This window comes from Vitis riparia, chromosome 18 (assembly GCF_004353265.1).
Source record: "Vitis riparia cultivar Riparia Gloire de Montpellier isolate 1030 chromosome 18, EGFV_Vit.rip_1.0, whole genome shotgun sequence".
Classification (NCBI taxonomy): Eukaryota; Viridiplantae; Streptophyta; class Magnoliopsida; order Vitales; family Vitaceae; genus Vitis; species Vitis riparia.
Window position 1 is genome coordinate 31,669,195 of NC_048448.1, and position 16,984 is coordinate 31,686,178.

Sequence of the window (16,984 nt, forward strand, 5' to 3'; positions counted from 1 at the left end):
TTATCATCCCGACTTGTTTTGTAGAGAATAGCTCCAGAATAGCTCCACCTAACCCACTTTTTGACACCCTCGTATTTGCATACATTATGAATAAAATCCTCTTATTAGGCTCCATTTTGGAGCAATTTTAAAACATCTACAAAACTTTTGAACTCTTTGAAAAGTACAAAAGGTCAAAGGTGTGATCTTATAAGTTCAGACAAACAAAGGGGGCCAAAATTTACCCTCTTCAACAAAGTCAAAGGTGTGATCTTGTAAGGTCAAGAATGTAATTTCACCCTAAATTTACCCTTTTCAAGCTGAGAAAGCAACACGACAAGCAGAGCTTAAACTCAAGTTTATATAAACTATAGAGCAAATGAACATATTTAATGACAAATGACAAATGAACAATGACTTATAAATGTCGGAGAAATATAACATAAAGTAAGACGACACCATTAAATTTACACAAATTTTACAGGTGGTGAGTAGCAACAACAATGGTTTCTGTCCAGTCCACAGTCAACAAGCATCTCCATCCCTTGCATCCCAGATTGTCTTCACCAGTAAATGTTTTGTTTTTCCAACAATGCCACACCCAAAAACCCAAAGAACAAAAAATATAAATAAAAATCCCCCAAACTTTAAATTTTAAAATTAAATGTAAATTTAAACAAAAGAAAAAAGAAAAAAAGAAAACCCCTTTTCTTAAAACAAAAGAACCCTTCTTATTTTGCTATTGAGATCAGAGGCTTTTTCAATGAAGGCGTTGATTCTGAATAGCTTAGTCACAAGGTTGAGTCTTGGACCTGTAGAGGAGCTTCTTCTTCTTGGAGGTCTGATTGTCGATGGTGAGAATGACCTTGCCTGGTTCCCCAATTTTGAAGCTGTTGCTGATCACTGGTTCATCGGTTGGGGCAATTTTCCTTGCTTTCTGGACGATTACGGTGTACCCCTCCTCGACAGTCGGCACAAACTCAGCTCCATAGGTCACATCCCATCCGATAACGCGAAGTTCCCAAATTAGCTGGCATGGCTGCAATTCAACAACGCCAAATTACGTTTCGAAGTTGAACATAACTTTAAATTCGATACCATATCATAGAAATGGCTGCAAGAACCCACCTCAGAGTATGGGAATTCAATAACATGTTTGCATCCCGGTTTGATGGTGACCAATGTAACAGGGTCGCAGATGGAGAATTCAGTGTCACCATCCCTTTTCAGTCCACCATATTGCACTGGGACTTGCTCAGGTGCAATATATCTGTTTTCCCACCCCATCCAAACACACCACAGAAAACATACATGTTACCGAGAGAAATATGATCAAAGACAATTGGACAAAGGCAAGAATGAAACGAATCTCACTCACTTGAAAAGGGTTTCAGCGGATTTTGATGGCCCTGCAAATACAAACTTGCTCTTTGTCCTTTGAGTCAGGAAAGGACTGATCATTCTATTGAAGGCCAAGTACCACCATGGAACATTGATAAAGATCTTCGGTCAAATACCAAAACATGATTCAGATTCCCACCAAAGCAGATGATTCAATTTAATTTCATTCATTGCCAAACACCACCATAGAACATTCAAGATAAAGAACTTTCACAAAAACAGATCCCTCGTATTAACACGCAGCCACACAATTCAATTGAATTTTCCCAAAAATTAGAACTACTATCAATTAATCCAAAGGATTAAAACTCATCAAGAATGAAGGTTCTAAACTCAACACCTTGAAAATTGCAGAAAGGCCGAAGCTTTTGGATCATTTATCAAGCCGATTAAAGACTATTCAACCTAATCTTGATTATGCTCACAACAAAAGACACTGACAGCAAGCATGTAATCTAATAACTACTAACGAGTTGAGAAGGGGAGATACCTGTTTGGCAACAAACTCGGGATAATTGTCTTGGAGCAAGTGGAGGGCCTGGTTGGTGGATTGTCGGAGCTCCCTCTTGAATGGTCCTGGGGAGTTCTTGAGATCGTTGACCTGAATGATAGTGTTGATGCCATTGGGACTGAAGTCCAGCTTCCTTATGCTCTTCTCCAAGAACTGAATCCGCCATCGGAGGAAGTTCTGCCTCTTCTCCTCATCAGAGAAGGTGTTTTGATACAGTTCCTTGTTCAGGAATTTTCCGTATGCGTTGTAGCACACCGGGTGGCCTTCTTTTCCGGATCCCTCCATGAACACCACGCTCTCCAGGTGGGTTCCGAGGTCATCTCCCAGAAGAGTTTCGATTCCAAAGCTTTTTCGCCATAGCACAGTGTTCTTCAACATGGTTAAGGCTTCTTTAGGCTTGAAATCTCGGGCACGGAGGAATTTTAGGAGGACGACATCGGTCCTGTCGTCATCGAAGAGCTTGATTCCCCAGATCTCTACCTCCTCCGGCGGTGGTGGTGGCGGCGGGGGCACTTCCTCGGACGGAGGTGGAGGAGTGACCTCCTCGACGACGGCTACGGCCTCCTCTGCTGGAGGAGCGGGAGGTGCGACCACTATGGTCTCTTCGATTGCTTCAACGGTTTTGGTACCGTCCTCGTCGACCACGACGGCAGTAACTGTCTCCACCACCTCAGCAACTACCACTGGCTCAGCTGGTTCCGGCGGCGCAACCTTCTCTTCTTCTTTCTTTTCTTCTTTCTTCTCTTCCTCTTTCTTCTCTTCTTCCTTCTCTTCCTTCTTCTCTGATTCTTCCACCGGTGGTGGACACACAACCTCCGGCGCTGGTTCCGCCGGTGCCTCGGTTTTGGGCTCTTCCTCAGTTGCAGGAGCCTTTTCCTCCTCCTTGGCCGGCGGCGGCGGTGGAGGAGGGGGAGCTGTGAACTCGTGCTTCTCCAGCGCCTCCCGGACCAGCACTTTCAGCTCCTCCAGAGCCTTCCTCTGACTCTCCGGAAGATCACCTACAACGTTGCTCTCCTCCTTGAACGACACCGACTCAGTCATCTTCTCCCCCTCCTCCACCACCTTGGGCTTCTCCTCCTCAGCCGCCGCCACCTCCTCCTCCAGCTTCTCCACCACCACCTCCTCCTCCTTCAGCTTCTCCGCCGCTTCCTCCGCTTCCGGAACCGCAGGCGGCGGCGCTGTCACCTCAGCCACAGCCACAACTTCTTCAACAACGGAAGCTTCAGCAACTGGCTTCTCAGCTTCCTCAGAAACTGGCTTTTTGCCGTCTTCCGCCATAGATGAGTGAATTAAGAGACAGAGAGAGAGAGTGATGAGATAAAATTAGAAGCGTAGAGAGCTAGAATTAGAGAAGGAAGACGAAATGAAGGGTCTTAAAATAAGGCGGTTGGAAGAAATGGGGGCGACGTTTGTTGTATGTGGGAGGGAACCAGTCTGTCAGACTCGCTTGCCAGCTAGTACGCCACTCTCTCTGGGCCCCACCTCCAACTCATTCTTTCCACCTTATTGTGCTTGTTCACTTTTTATTCTCTCCCTCTCCCTTTCTTTCCCCTTATATCATTTTCCTCCCCATCACAATTTACTATTTCCACTCCATCCTCTCTTTTTCCCCCCCAATTTTTTGTGCTATATATTTAATTAATTCTCTATATTTTAATTTTTCTAATATATTTACACGACACCTAACTTATTTAATTCCTTAAAATTCATACAGCTCAGCATCATTTTTTTCAATCTTTATTTAAATTAAAAGAAAAGGAATAAGAGTTGTCATTATTTTCCAAATAAAAAAATTATAAAAAATTATATTAAATTTTTTTCTTATTTTCAATATATAGAAATGCAAAAATTATATTTTCACCATTTTCTAATTTCGAAAAAAAATCATTCTAAATAAAGAAAAATAATCAATCATATAATAGTGATAATTACTTGTGTCATAATTTTCTAATAAATACAAATTAAATAATTACATAACATCCAACCTATCCTCATAATTCAATGTACTTACCTATTGACAAAAATTTCTTAATTTTAAAAATAATTTAAGCATACAAATTTTTTTCACCGTAAAATAAAAAGGGTTATTTGATTAAAAGAGTTATAAAAAATCTAAGTCTTAAAATCTATCCCCCCATCCTATTTTGGTCTCAAGGGACATTTATGTAAAAAAAAAAACAAATTATTTTTTAAGTGAAAACTTGTAAATGATTAGATTCATAAATCCATCTAGGATGATTCTATCTCTTCAAATCCATTAAATCAAATGAAAATGACTTAAATGATAAAATTATCAAAATTATATTATACATCATCATTTTCTAAAAAAATGAAAACGACACCCTTTTGAATAGTGTTTTTTCCTACCACTTCTAGAATAATTAAATAATAATAAAAAATAAATATAAATAAAAATAATATTTTCGGATAAGAATTGTCTTTAATCTTATCCGATTATATCATCTTTCATTATCGTAGTCAATATTCCCAAACAATTATACAGCTAAAAAAAAATTAAAATTAAATGATTTAATTTTTTATTTTTTTGGGTGAAATTTGTGGAACTCAGCATCAAAAGCATGATTACAGAATTTGAATGAGCCCATTCCAGAATTTCAAAACAATGGGCGGCACTGGAATGGTTGTAAGAATAGTCAATAAATAAATATTTTATTTTATTTTATTTTAAAAATTAATATATTGTTGAGAGGTTGTCCAGGTAAGCAACATTATTATCCCTACCATTTTATTTTTGGTTAATAAACAGAAGACAACACACCATGACAGAGCTGTCATCCAGAGAATAATGTCAAAACATTCTTTAATGCTCATACCATATCTCCATTTTCACCCTTTCAATTTACCATTCCTTTTATATTTAAATAAATTACATAAAAAAGAAAAAAGAAAAAAAAGATATGCACCAAACTCCAAAATTTTAGGAAATATTAATGAGAAAAGAAAAAAATTTAAGGAAATGTTTGGTAAAAATAATTATGAAAATAACGGTTTTTAAAAATTATTTTTAAATTTTTTTAGAATAAAAGTTTATTTAGAAATGTAAAATGTTTTTTTTTACTTATTTTTAATATTATATATATATATATATATATATATATATATATATATATATATATAATATTTTTAATTATTCTATATGTTTATATAATTATTTCTTAAAATAATTATTAAAAAATAAGTGAAAATAACAAAAATAAAAAATAAAAAATAGTTTTGGAGTGTGAAATGTGTTTCTTGTGTTTTTTTAAAAAAAAACAAAAAACTGTTCTATAAAATAATTTCCAAAACAGGCCAAAAAAAATATTTTTTTATGTTTAATTTTATTATAAAATATAAAAATTAAAATTAATTAAATTTTATATATATTTAAATTATTTAATATTTATTTAAAATAAGAAAAATAAATGAAATGAGTTTGAAATATTGTAAAAGAAAATAATTTATTAATTTAAAATATATTTATTTCATTTTTTTTCTGTTTTATATTTCCTCTTTATTCCTATAAAAAAATTAAAATTAAAATTAAAATAATAAATTATTTTCCTTTTATATTTCTTCTATATTTTCTTTCACATATTTCCCCTCAAAATTCTCCCAACAACCGAAAGAAACCTTAAATTTGTCTAGAATCAAAATAATTAGAATTGAATTATTTTTTATTTTCTTCTTGGGATACCTTAACGTTGTGGCAGAACCCTATGAAACAAGTATAAATATCTTTCATTTCATAGCCGAGGATGTTGGTAAATAAAATATTTTCATCCCAAAAAGATACCACCACGAGAATTCGGCGCCGCTGTGGGGACACGTGGGAAGCATGGAAATTTCCAAAGTGAATGACCTTGTCGTGACGAGAAAACCAGAAACATCAGCATCTAAAAGACACATGTCATGCCCCAAACCTCCCGTCACTTTTTGAAACCCGACCGCCAGTCACGCGACTCAGAATTCATTTTCAAGCTTCCGTCTTCGCCTAGGCATAATCGCGGCTGTACTCCACTCCTGGCCGGCCGCTAACAGATATTGTAACGGGCGTGTTGGGCGGCGTGGGGGCCACAAGCTTTGTTGTGCAAAAGCGAACGCAAGCTGTTGGCCTGGTTTTTCGTCGCTGTCAAATTTAAAAAATGTGAAAAATATCATTAAAAGAAAAAAAAAAAAAAAAAAAAGGGAAAAACAGGGGGGTTTACGTGCTGGGTCAGTTTTGTCGGGATTGTGTGGCCTGCGGGAGGACTTGTTGTCTCAATCTTTTGCATATGTTTTGTCCGTTTGATTAGTGTTTCCTTCCATATATCTACGTGGGTTTCCCCTCAGCTTTTGTGAAATTGCAAAACTTCCCCTTATTTTTACGTAATGCCACATTGGATGGACGGTGTGATTTTTATTTTCCAAATAAATTTAAGAATTGAATGAATTGAGAAAATGCTTTCTCAGAAGCATATAATAGAATTGTAGTTATTACCACAATGCTGGTCCTTGGAGTATTTTTTTTTTGGGGATTCTATTAAAAAAACATTATTAAGAAAACATTATTAGTTAAATAATATTACATATATAATTTAAATTTTATTATTTTTGTGATATCTCACATTGAACAAGTAAGAAAATTCTTAATATTATATATGTATAAGTTTTTCTTAATCTTATAAACTTATTTAAAAATTGTAAGGATCCCTTTGTGTCTATAGCAAATAATATTTATATGGTTAAATATAAATTATTACAAATGGTATTAGTGCTGATTTATGATCTTAGTATAGGGATTTATTTGGTCTAACCTTATAATACAAGGTCTTTATTGTGTTTATATGAAAAGATGTAATTATATCACACGTGATATTTACTACTATTTATTATTTTATGATATCATTTATTTACCTTTTAATTTTTTATTTTATTTTATTTGATCATATATTTTTAGTGGCTCAAATTCAAAGTTTGATAAGTACTAGTAAAAGGAATTTTATTTAAATAGTTGTGAAGTTGCTAGTGGATTTGGATAAGACTTTTTGTATACCCATGTGACATTTGCCACTCACCAAACATTATTTTAATAATAATATTAGTATTAATCATGTGGCTATTTCATATTTTTGGATATATTTACTTAAAAATGGTCTTTTCAAAACAAATTTTCTTCAATTTAAATCTAAAGTCGTCCACATTTAGGAACTATGATATCATACGTCATTCCATTATATATATATATATATATATATATATATTAAAATATTAGAATTTATTTTTAAAATTTTTTGTTGAAAATTGTGTAGTTACGAAACTTTATTGGTGAAATTTATTATGAAAATTTATTTCATGATACAGAAGTTTGTTGATGAAATTTATTATAGTAAATTTTTTATTTATTTATGCAATTATTTTATTTGAGAAAGATTTAAATGAAAATTTCATAATTTTTTTAGAATATATATTTTTTTATTTGCTATTATATTATAGATAGCAAAGAAAGAACTTTCCTTTCCCAAAAGTAATTTCTCTCTATTTATAAAAGGATTCCATGTACTAGGGAGTAGGTGTTTTTAATTCTCAATAAAAGGATTTTACAAAAATAGTTGTGTTCCAAAATATTGTTGTTCACTAAAAAGTTTTAATTTTAATTATTTTCCTCTAAACTTTAAATACAACATCTTATTCTTAATTTTGATTTATTTGTTTGAGTATTTATGTCAAAATGATCACATTTAACCTTTATTAAGACAAATAAGTAGAAAAATAACTCATTTGACCTCAATGGAGCTTTAATAACTATCTAATGGGGTTTAAATATTATTATTATTATTATTATTATTATGATAATGATTTTTATTGAAGATGAAAACATAATGCTAAATTCTATTCCCTACTAAAGATCGACAATGTTAAAGGTTAGATATAGTCTAATTTGGGTCTTTGCCCCCATATTTAAGGTAGAACACCGCTAATAATCTTGAGAAGGAATAAAACTAATTTAAATTTTTTCTTAAATTTCTTTGAGGAAAGGGCAAATGAGCTAACTTCACCTTACTTTTATGGAGTTGCCATTCCATCGAGCCTAAGGGGTTTGTTCCCATATTCTATTCCCATATTACCGATGATTAAAGTAATTGATATTGTTAAAACCAAGTGTGATAACTTTGAAAGAAGCTTATTAAGAGTCCATTTGATAGTGGTTATAGAAAACACTTTTAGCCTAAAAAGTATTTTTGAAAGAAAAAAAATGAGGTGTTTAATAAAATTTAGAAAACTCTTTTAAAAATATGAAAAATCTTTTATAGTGTTAAAAAATTCACTTATAATGTTCTTTGAAGAAACACTCGATACATGATTTTTCTAAAAACATTTATAAAGAAACTACTTTCACTAAAATTACTTTAAATAAAAGTACTGTAAAATGCACTCTAAAACATTTTATGAAAAAAAGCATTATTACTTAACCATAACTTTTGTGCACCTTGTGTTGTAGGTTTTTTTTTTTTCAAATATTTTAAAATTGTGGTCTATCTTTATTAAAATGTATAGAGTGGGTTACTAATAAATACAAATATATGGGAAACAATATAACTAAATATAATAGGAAAGAATATAATTATATACAATGATGATATAAATTATTGGAATATAAACAATTCCAATAAATAGTACAAGCTTGATTTCCTTTGTTAATAATTCTACTTAATTGACATGCCATCATGGGACAAATGATGCATTCCATAAGGATTAAACATCATTTAATTCTCTTGCGTATTAGATAATTAGAGATAATTATAGGGTAATAATAGATGCGTCTTCATATGGTTAGGCAAAGGAGATGATGTTTTAGTTACAAAAGGTTTCATCCTTGTTTGGATCCTTAGAAGGTTAGTGTTTTGTAACTAAATATAGCATTTGAGGAAATTTAGCATATGACAAGCTAAGAATAGGATCAATGTTGCAAATCTTGGTTTCATTCTTGTGCTTCATTGTTTAATCTTTGAACCCATGAATAACACTAAAAGATGCTAGGGCTTTATTACTATTTTCTCGAGGGATTTGACCTATCCTCTTGCTAATTTGCTCATGGTCACTCTTCACTAAATGTTAAACTATTTAAAATGAGTAGAAAGGGTAACTTGTTTAACAACTTGTGAGAGAAAAATTTTTATATCTTGTATATTATTTTTATCATTTTTCCTCTCCCTCATGCATGGTCTTGAATTTTCATGCAAGCTTTGTTTCTCACTCCTTTCTAAGTATTTTCTTTCCTTTCTTTAGTAGTGTGGTTCATTTAGCTCTAGGTGTTATTATTTTTTGAAAGAAATTTTCATAAAGTACTCCTCTAGACAAACATGTTAGCTTTTGCAAAAACCACTTTTATGTTAGATAAATATTTCTTAGAAAGATATTGGAAAAGCATAAAGAATGTAGGTAGACCCATTTCAAATTTGTCATAGCCATGTAATCAATGTGACCTACTTTTGTAAGAGATAGAAGCTAAACTATTTATCATACTAGTAAAGGGACTGTTTATTGAGCTTGATCATGCTAAACAAGGAATTTAACATTTAGCTTTCCTCATAAAACACCTACTTAGACTCTGAATTAAGTACACATTTAATGAAACCCCATATAGATCAAACAAGGAGGTAATAAAACTAGGTTTAGAGTTGATTTATGTTGACTAGATTGAAAGACCTCACCTAATAGTTAGTCATTTTTCAATTGAAAAATTATAATGAAAATGCATTAGGTGATTGAGAGGATCCCATTCTTTTATAGAGATTGAGCATTAACATAGTGAGAGTTCTATTCTTTAATAACTTTTATGCCATTTGTGCGATAGTTTTTTTTTTGTGCAATTAGTAATTTCACTAAGCACCAACTTGTTATTGCATTATTTATTTTTTCAAGAGGTGTGTTTACTTAATTCATGTTTATCCTTTTAGGGTTTTTTTTCCTATTGAATTTAGCCTTTTATGTCTCTGACACATTTATATCTAATTATTTTGCATTTCCTTAATAAGGTTTCCAACAAGGAATATGAGTTCGAGAAGGGACCATTGGGACCTATAAGAAAATGTTGGCTCCCTTAAAATCCGTTATGAAGTTGACTCAACATTTGTACTATCCACTATATGCAAGCTCCAAATGAACTGATGTTCGTAATTTAATAAGGCTAATGCTATGAACCTCTCAAGATTGCCTCTATAATATTTGAGTCTCAAGTCCCTTTGTTATGTGATCAATTGATATACACTAACTCTTTAAGAGTATATTTCAAATTTCAATTAAGGAATTTCTATGACCATATATTTTCTGATCAAATGTCCTTAATATCACCCAATGGGACATGTTGTCTCAAACTTAGGAGATATCATGGTGTTTAGGTTGAATATACCTATTACCATTAACCTTAATATATAGTGACTTGATCTATAGAGAATATAGGGAATATATGACCACATTAAGGTCTCACTTGTAGGTAAAAGCCATTGAGAACCTTAACACTAACTCAAAATTCTTTCAAGGTTGAATGCTCATATAGTACTTGGTGAGATCATGGTTATCTTGATAGCCAATATCATAACTCACCATAGATGTTGTCTAATGTGTAACCATACATACTAATGCATTCAATATGGGAAAACCATCCTGATGATCAACACAAGTATTAGGATAGAGTCCTTAAAAACAATACATGATGTAACAAAGTTAGACATGAGCTTTCACTTTTGCATTGATATTAAGTTGAACATTCAATCCTATATCACTTGCATTGTATATAATTTGAGTGCATTAGGAGTTGCATAGAAGATACAAGTAATAGGTTCTTTGCAAGATGATAAATAGTTCATAGTCCGTTCATGAATTTAGGTAATCCAATAAAGGTTATAGTGCATTACCTCCTAATTAGATAGACGACTTGTCTTAGCCATCAAGATGAGTTTCCCATTGTGAGTGCACTAGTATATATATTTATATATTGAACAAAACCTATAGTGAATCATGATGTAAAGCTGTCATATTGTCATGATTCACCAAGCTATTATATTGCATGGACTCTCAACTTTGAAAGGTTATTAAGTTTGTGCTAAAATCAACAGAAGACTTTAAACCTATGGGTAAGACCCTAAAGTAGTCATATATTCCCTATGAATTGGGTTACAATTAATGGAAGATGGTGACAATAGGTATTCTCAAAGAGACACCATAATATCCATAAGATTGAGATAGTGTGTCTCCTTGAGTAATCTAAAGAACATGTGATTATTAAATTTGTGACTATGGTAATTCCTTTAATAAAATTTGACATATGCTTCTCGGAGCTAGAATATATCAGTTGATCACATAATAAGAGGATATATAACTCAAGGGTTGAAGACGTAATCTTGATGGGTTGATAACACTACCTTATTGGATTATGGACACCAATTCATGAGAAGTCTACATGTAATACATGGTAGGTCACAGACCTAAGCTTTAGCTCATTGTAATTTCATAGGATATTGTAATGTAGTTGACTCTCTTTAATAGAGTGTAGACTCAACTTTATAATTAAATTCTAAGGGAGCCAATATTTTTCTATGGGTCCCAATGGTCCCTACTTGAATTCATAGTGACACATTTTATTTGAGGGATTTAGGTTTTAGATTCATAAGTATGTGTAAGAGCAGTTTGGCAAAGCACAAGGTTGCACTAGATCTTAGGAATTGCCTTTTTGGATTAGGCTAATTAATTAATTAGAGCCCAATAAGACTAATTAATTAGTTAAGACCTAGATTTGCTGGATTAGGTGACCTAAGTCCATAAAGAGCTCTGTAAATATGCCCTTATGGTTATGGTTTCAGACTTTTTTCTATTATTTTTTAAAGAGCTTTCAAAGAGAAACTTTAGCCATTCTCTAGAGAGAAAAACCCACTTTTTTCTTGTGTCTAGATCTGTGTGGCAAGTGATAAGGTAGAATAACATCAGTAGCCAAGTTATATAGTGTTCTATATGGTTTTAGAATCTTCATTGACAACTTCATCGACTTGGAATAATCTGGGAACGTCCCAATTGTAGGTTTGAGTTTATATCTCTAGATTTATGTTCATTATTAGTTTTTGACGCAATATATTTATGTTACGATAGATCTAGAGAAAACTAAGATAGAATGCGTGCACCCCATGAGATCCAAGACTAGAGAACAAAGCAATTTGGGATTTCTTGCAAAGTCATCTCTCCAATTATAAGGTAGTGTACTACGACCTCAAATGGTTTACCTTGAACTAGCTATGAACAACTCATCTACTTACAATGAATCCATGACTTGGATCTTATGTGAAACGTCTAATATACCCAAGTTTTGTAAAATGCAAGAGATGCTAAGCATAAATGCTTAGAAAGTATAATGCATGAATACGATAGCTAAGTAAAAAAATAGGAATCATATTATAAATAATAAATTAGTTTATTATTACTTCATGTTCATATTTTTAAAAATTCTATCTTAATAATAGAAAGTGATAAAAATGAATTGACATAATTCATATATGATATTAATAACAAATAGTTTACTATTAAAAATTTTAATATCTTGAAATATTTTTTAAAGATTGACATTGTATATTATCAAAAGGAATTATTGATAAACAAAAGAAAAATATGTTTTATATTTTAAAAAAGAATAAAAAAAATTGGTATGAAGCTTATCATGACATCGGCTAAAAATAATAAAACATAGTTCTATTGCTAACCATGGTAGAAAATTAATATAATACAAGAAGAGGCTTTAGCTTATGTGTAGAAAATAGATAAAGGAAAGAAAGAAAAGAAAAAATAATAATACTCCAGCTTTTTTATGATTCTAGTAGTTTATATAGTTTGCTACTTAGTTACTTATATGGTATCATTGTTTCTAAAATCTATTATAGTTAGCTAGACTTGTTAGAGAGTTGGATTTGTTAGTTGGTTGCTAGATAGTTGTATGGTTGTTAGAATTGGTCACAAATATAGATATTGATAAATCTATGCTATAAGTTCAAATTTCTTCTATTAGGAACTTCTAATATAAGAAAGATTTTAAATGTAACATTCATATTAGTTTTGATAAATCTATGCTATAAGTTCAAATTTCTTCTATTAGGAACTTATAGTATAAGAGATATTTTAAATGTAATATTCATAATAGTTTTTACTAGAATTATCATGAAAATATTCTAAATATAAAGAAACACTCATCTAAGGATATCTTTCTCAACCCTATTCTTTCTCCCATGGTTTTTTCATGTTTTAGAGCTCCACTTGTTGGCTTAGAACATTAAACTGCTTTGACAATTTTTATTTTTTTTTGCATAATATCAATAGCTTCTCAACATTAAAGTTCAGTATTAGAGCACGAGGATTCAAAGCTCATCATAGTGATGCCAAATCTACAACTAAGAACTAGAGGAAAATGCAGTGAATGATGAGCTATGACTACTCTAATTGCTAAACAAGATTAAAACTAGTTGGATATTTTAGCTAAAAAAAATGAGAAATGTTGTTAAACTAGGAAATAAAATCTCAATAATCCCATAAAATATGTCAATATTTGCAGTATATAATGCAACAATTATTGATGGTTCTTTTAGCATATGGAATGAAGAACTCATTGTTTACTCCATACATCCAAAAAACAAAGGAAATATTAGTTAGATTGACAATAAGAGTCTTCTATCAAAGTTTACATTCTAGAATTTTTCAGATGCCTTAAATTTGATGTGTTTGTGGATTGGTTGGATTGACAATGAATCATTGATTATATGAAGTTCCAAAGAAAAAGAAAGTTAAGTTGGTAATAATTCACTTCAAAGAAAGGGTTTTAGTTTACTAAGAACAATTGTAAGTTTCTTAATAAAGGAGTGGTAAAAATAAAGCCATCAATTGGAGTAAAATGAAAAGAAGCATGAAAGAAATATCTTACTTTTTCATTATATTCAAATAATATATTAAAGGTCACATAATCTTAAACCAGGTTCTACGACTATGGATGAGTTACCCAAAGAACAAACAAAGTATATTAATGAATTCAGAACAAACTTTCAAAATGTATTTTTGCATATTTATGAATGTTTTGAAGGCTCTTCAAAGATCATAATAAAAAAAATATTACAAAAAATAAACAATAATTAGAGATTTCAAGTTACTATTAAAGGTGAAAACTGTTGTTTTTAGACTCTAACTAATTAATCAAAATGACTTAGCCTAATATCGAACAAATGAGGAACAAAATAAACAAGAAAGGAAAATCCACTAGTGGATTTTATCTCATTTGAACCTCTTCTAAGTGAAAAAAACATATCCATTAGGATTTTATCTCCTTTGAACCTTTTCTAAGTGAAAAAAAACATATCGACTAATGAATTTCATCTCATTTGAACTAAAGATCTAGTTGGTATCACTAAATCCTTTAAGGACATTTGGAAATCCACTATAGCATAGACCGAGTCAATGGTGCCTCTTAAGTACTTAAGTACTCTATGAATAACAATTCAATGATCCTGATTAGGACTTTGTGTGTATTGACTCAATCTTCTTATTAAATAAGTAATGTTAGGTCTGATACAATTTGTTAAGTATATTAAACTTCAAATGATCTAGACATATTTAGTTTGGGCAACACTATGCTCTCTATTTTTCCTCAGTTGTGATCTAGGATCATATGGAGTTGACTTTGGTTTACAACTAAAGTGTTCAAACTTCCTTAAGATATTCTCAACATAACGAACTTGAGAAAGTTTTAGGCTATTTATGTGTTCTAGTTATCTTGGTTCCAAGAATCACCTCTATTTCTCCTAGGCATTTCATTTCAAACTTAGATCTTAGGAATTTCTTGGTCTCACTAACGACTTTTAAACTAGTTCCAAAGATTAGCATGTCATTGACATATAAGCAAATGATACCACATGTGTTATTCTCAAACTTATTGTAAATACATTTATCAACATCACTAATGGAAAATCCATTAGATATATACCAACACATGATCAAATTTGTTATTCCATTGTTTGGGTCCTTATTTTAACCCATGGAGTGATTTAATTAGCCCACAAACCTTTTTTTCCTTTCCTAGAACTATACAACCCTCAAGTTGGTCCATATAAATTTCCTCTTCAAATACCCTATTCTAGAACATAGTCTTGATATCCATTTGGTCTCATCATAAGGTTGTGAATTAAAGCTAGAGTGATGAACACTATAATTGAGGAAATTCTTGCATAGGGGCAAAAGTGTCGAAGTAATCAACACCATTCCTTTATTTAAAGCCTTTGGCAACTAGACATGCCTTATACTTTTCTGTGGACTCATTTGACTTTAACTTTCTTTTAAAGATCCATTTATAGTCTATTCTCTTTACACCAAGAGGTAAATCCACTATCTTCCATGTATGGTTATACAAGATTGATTTGATTTCACTATTAATGGCTACCTTCTAGAATGGTGCATCAAGAGAATTTATAGCCTCTTTGTAGGATCTAAGTTCCTCATATTCTAAAAAGGTATAGAAATCATCTCCAAGATTTGTTTCTTTCCTATCTCTTTCACTTCTTAATTCAAGTTCAGAAGGTTTATTAGACTCATCTCTAATTGTTCTTTAAATTTGTTACTTACCACTTGGTTTTAAAGAAAATATGTTTTCAAAGAAGTTGGTATTCTTTGTTTCTATTATGGTGTTCACTTCTACAAGGCTGCTTTTCAATTTAATAACCAAAAATCTATATGTTACACTATTCTCAACATAACCTATGAACATTGTATCAAAGGTTTTAAGACCTAGTTTTCATTTCTTAGGTTTAAGGAAAAGTGCTTTTGCCGAACTCCCCCATATTTTCAAGTATGTAATGTTAGAAATATAGCCCTTCCATAACTCATAGGGTGTTTTACTAGTCTTCTTGTATAATATCTTATTTTGAATATGACAAACAAAAATGATAGCTTCCCTTCACAAGTTCAAAAGTGCTCCTGAACTTACCAACATTGTATTCATCATATCTTTTAGGGTTCTATTTTTTCTCTTAGCTACTCCATTAGATTCAAGGTAATAAGGAGGAGGAGTCTTGTGAATGATCCTGTGATCTTCACAAAAAGAGTTTAAGGGTTGGACTCATGCTCTCCTGTTAGCGTACTTACTAGTTATTTATTTATTTATTTATTATTTAGATAGATGAGAGAATAAAGGGTGCTTCTTATTTTTTAGGAAGTTAGTATTTATTTATATCTGCCAAGTTAGTAGAATTAAAAGGGCAGATCATTGTAGATTTTTTAAAATGGTTTTGATGAATAAAATGTCATGCTTGAGATTGTTTTTATCATTTTATTAGTTTTTTTTCATCTCATCTCCTATAAGTTCTAATTCTCTTTATTTTTTTATTTAGTTGATTTTCTACTTCATTTTTTGTATTTGTTGAATGCATTTTTTGCTTTATCTCTATAAGTCGGGTTAGTCAATTCATGTATGCTCCAACTAAGGAACACATGGAGGCAGTTATAGGATTTTAAAATACTTGCAAATGACACTTAGCCAAGGTTTTTTGTTTAGGAAATATAGTGAAAGAAGCATAGAAGCTTATATGGATGCTGACTAGGTAGGAACTATTGATGATAGGAGATCTACTTTCGGATATTATACTTTATTTAGGGAAATTTGGTAACATGGAGAAACAAGAAGTAAAGAGTTGTAACTAGAAGTACTACTGAAGTGGAATTGAGATCAATAGCTCATGGGATTTGTGAAGTATTGTGGCTAAAATTCCTTTTAGAAGAGTTGGAGGTAATGGTGAAACTAACTTTAAGAATTTACTATGATAATAAGGCTACCATCAACATCTCACACAATCTAGTTCATCATGATAGGATGAAGCATATGGAAGTTGATAGGCATTTCATCAAGGAAACAAATTGAGGATGATACTATTTGCATACTTATGTACTTACTACAAAACAAACTGTAGATTTTCTCAACAAGTTGGGCATATTTAATTTGTATAGTCTAGCTTGAGGGGAAGTATTAGCGTACTTACTGTTTTTTTATTTTTTTTATTTTATTGTTTAAATAGGTGAGGGAACAAAGGATGCTTC

General features: G+C 31.5%; 1 protein-coding gene across 1 annotated transcript; it reads right to left on the reverse strand.

Moving 5' to 3' along the window:
* Nucleotides 1–322: 322 nt before the first annotated feature.
* Nucleotides 323–3,249, reverse strand: LOC117906839 (patellin-3-like). Its single transcript, XM_034820076.1, has 4 exons — nt 1,871–3,249; nt 1,358–1,482; nt 1,108–1,249; nt 323–1,018 (listed from the first exon to the last, which is right to left on the reverse strand). The coding sequence occupies exons 1-4, from the start codon at nt 3,167–3,169 to the stop codon at nt 767–769; spliced, it is 1,818 nt and encodes a 605-aa protein (XP_034675967.1). The 5' UTR covers nt 3,170–3,249; the 3' UTR covers nt 323–766.
* Nucleotides 3,250–16,984: the final 13,735 nt, after the last annotated feature.

Excerpts from the sequence above, each read along its gene's own strand:
- LOC117906839 (XM_034820076.1), bottom strand. The coding sequence starts at position 3,169 with ATGGCGGAAGACGGCAAAAAGCCAGTTTCTGAGGAAGCTGAGAAGCCA. Across the intron at positions 1,483-1,870 it reads CCGAGTTTGTTGCCAAACAG|ATCTTTATCAATGTTCCATG; the intron begins GTATCTCCCCTT and ends ATTTGACCGAAG. Across the intron at positions 1,019-1,107 it reads TTGAATTCCCATACTCTGAG|CCATGCCAGCTAATTTGGGA; the intron begins GTGGGTTCTTGC and ends GTTGAATTGCAG.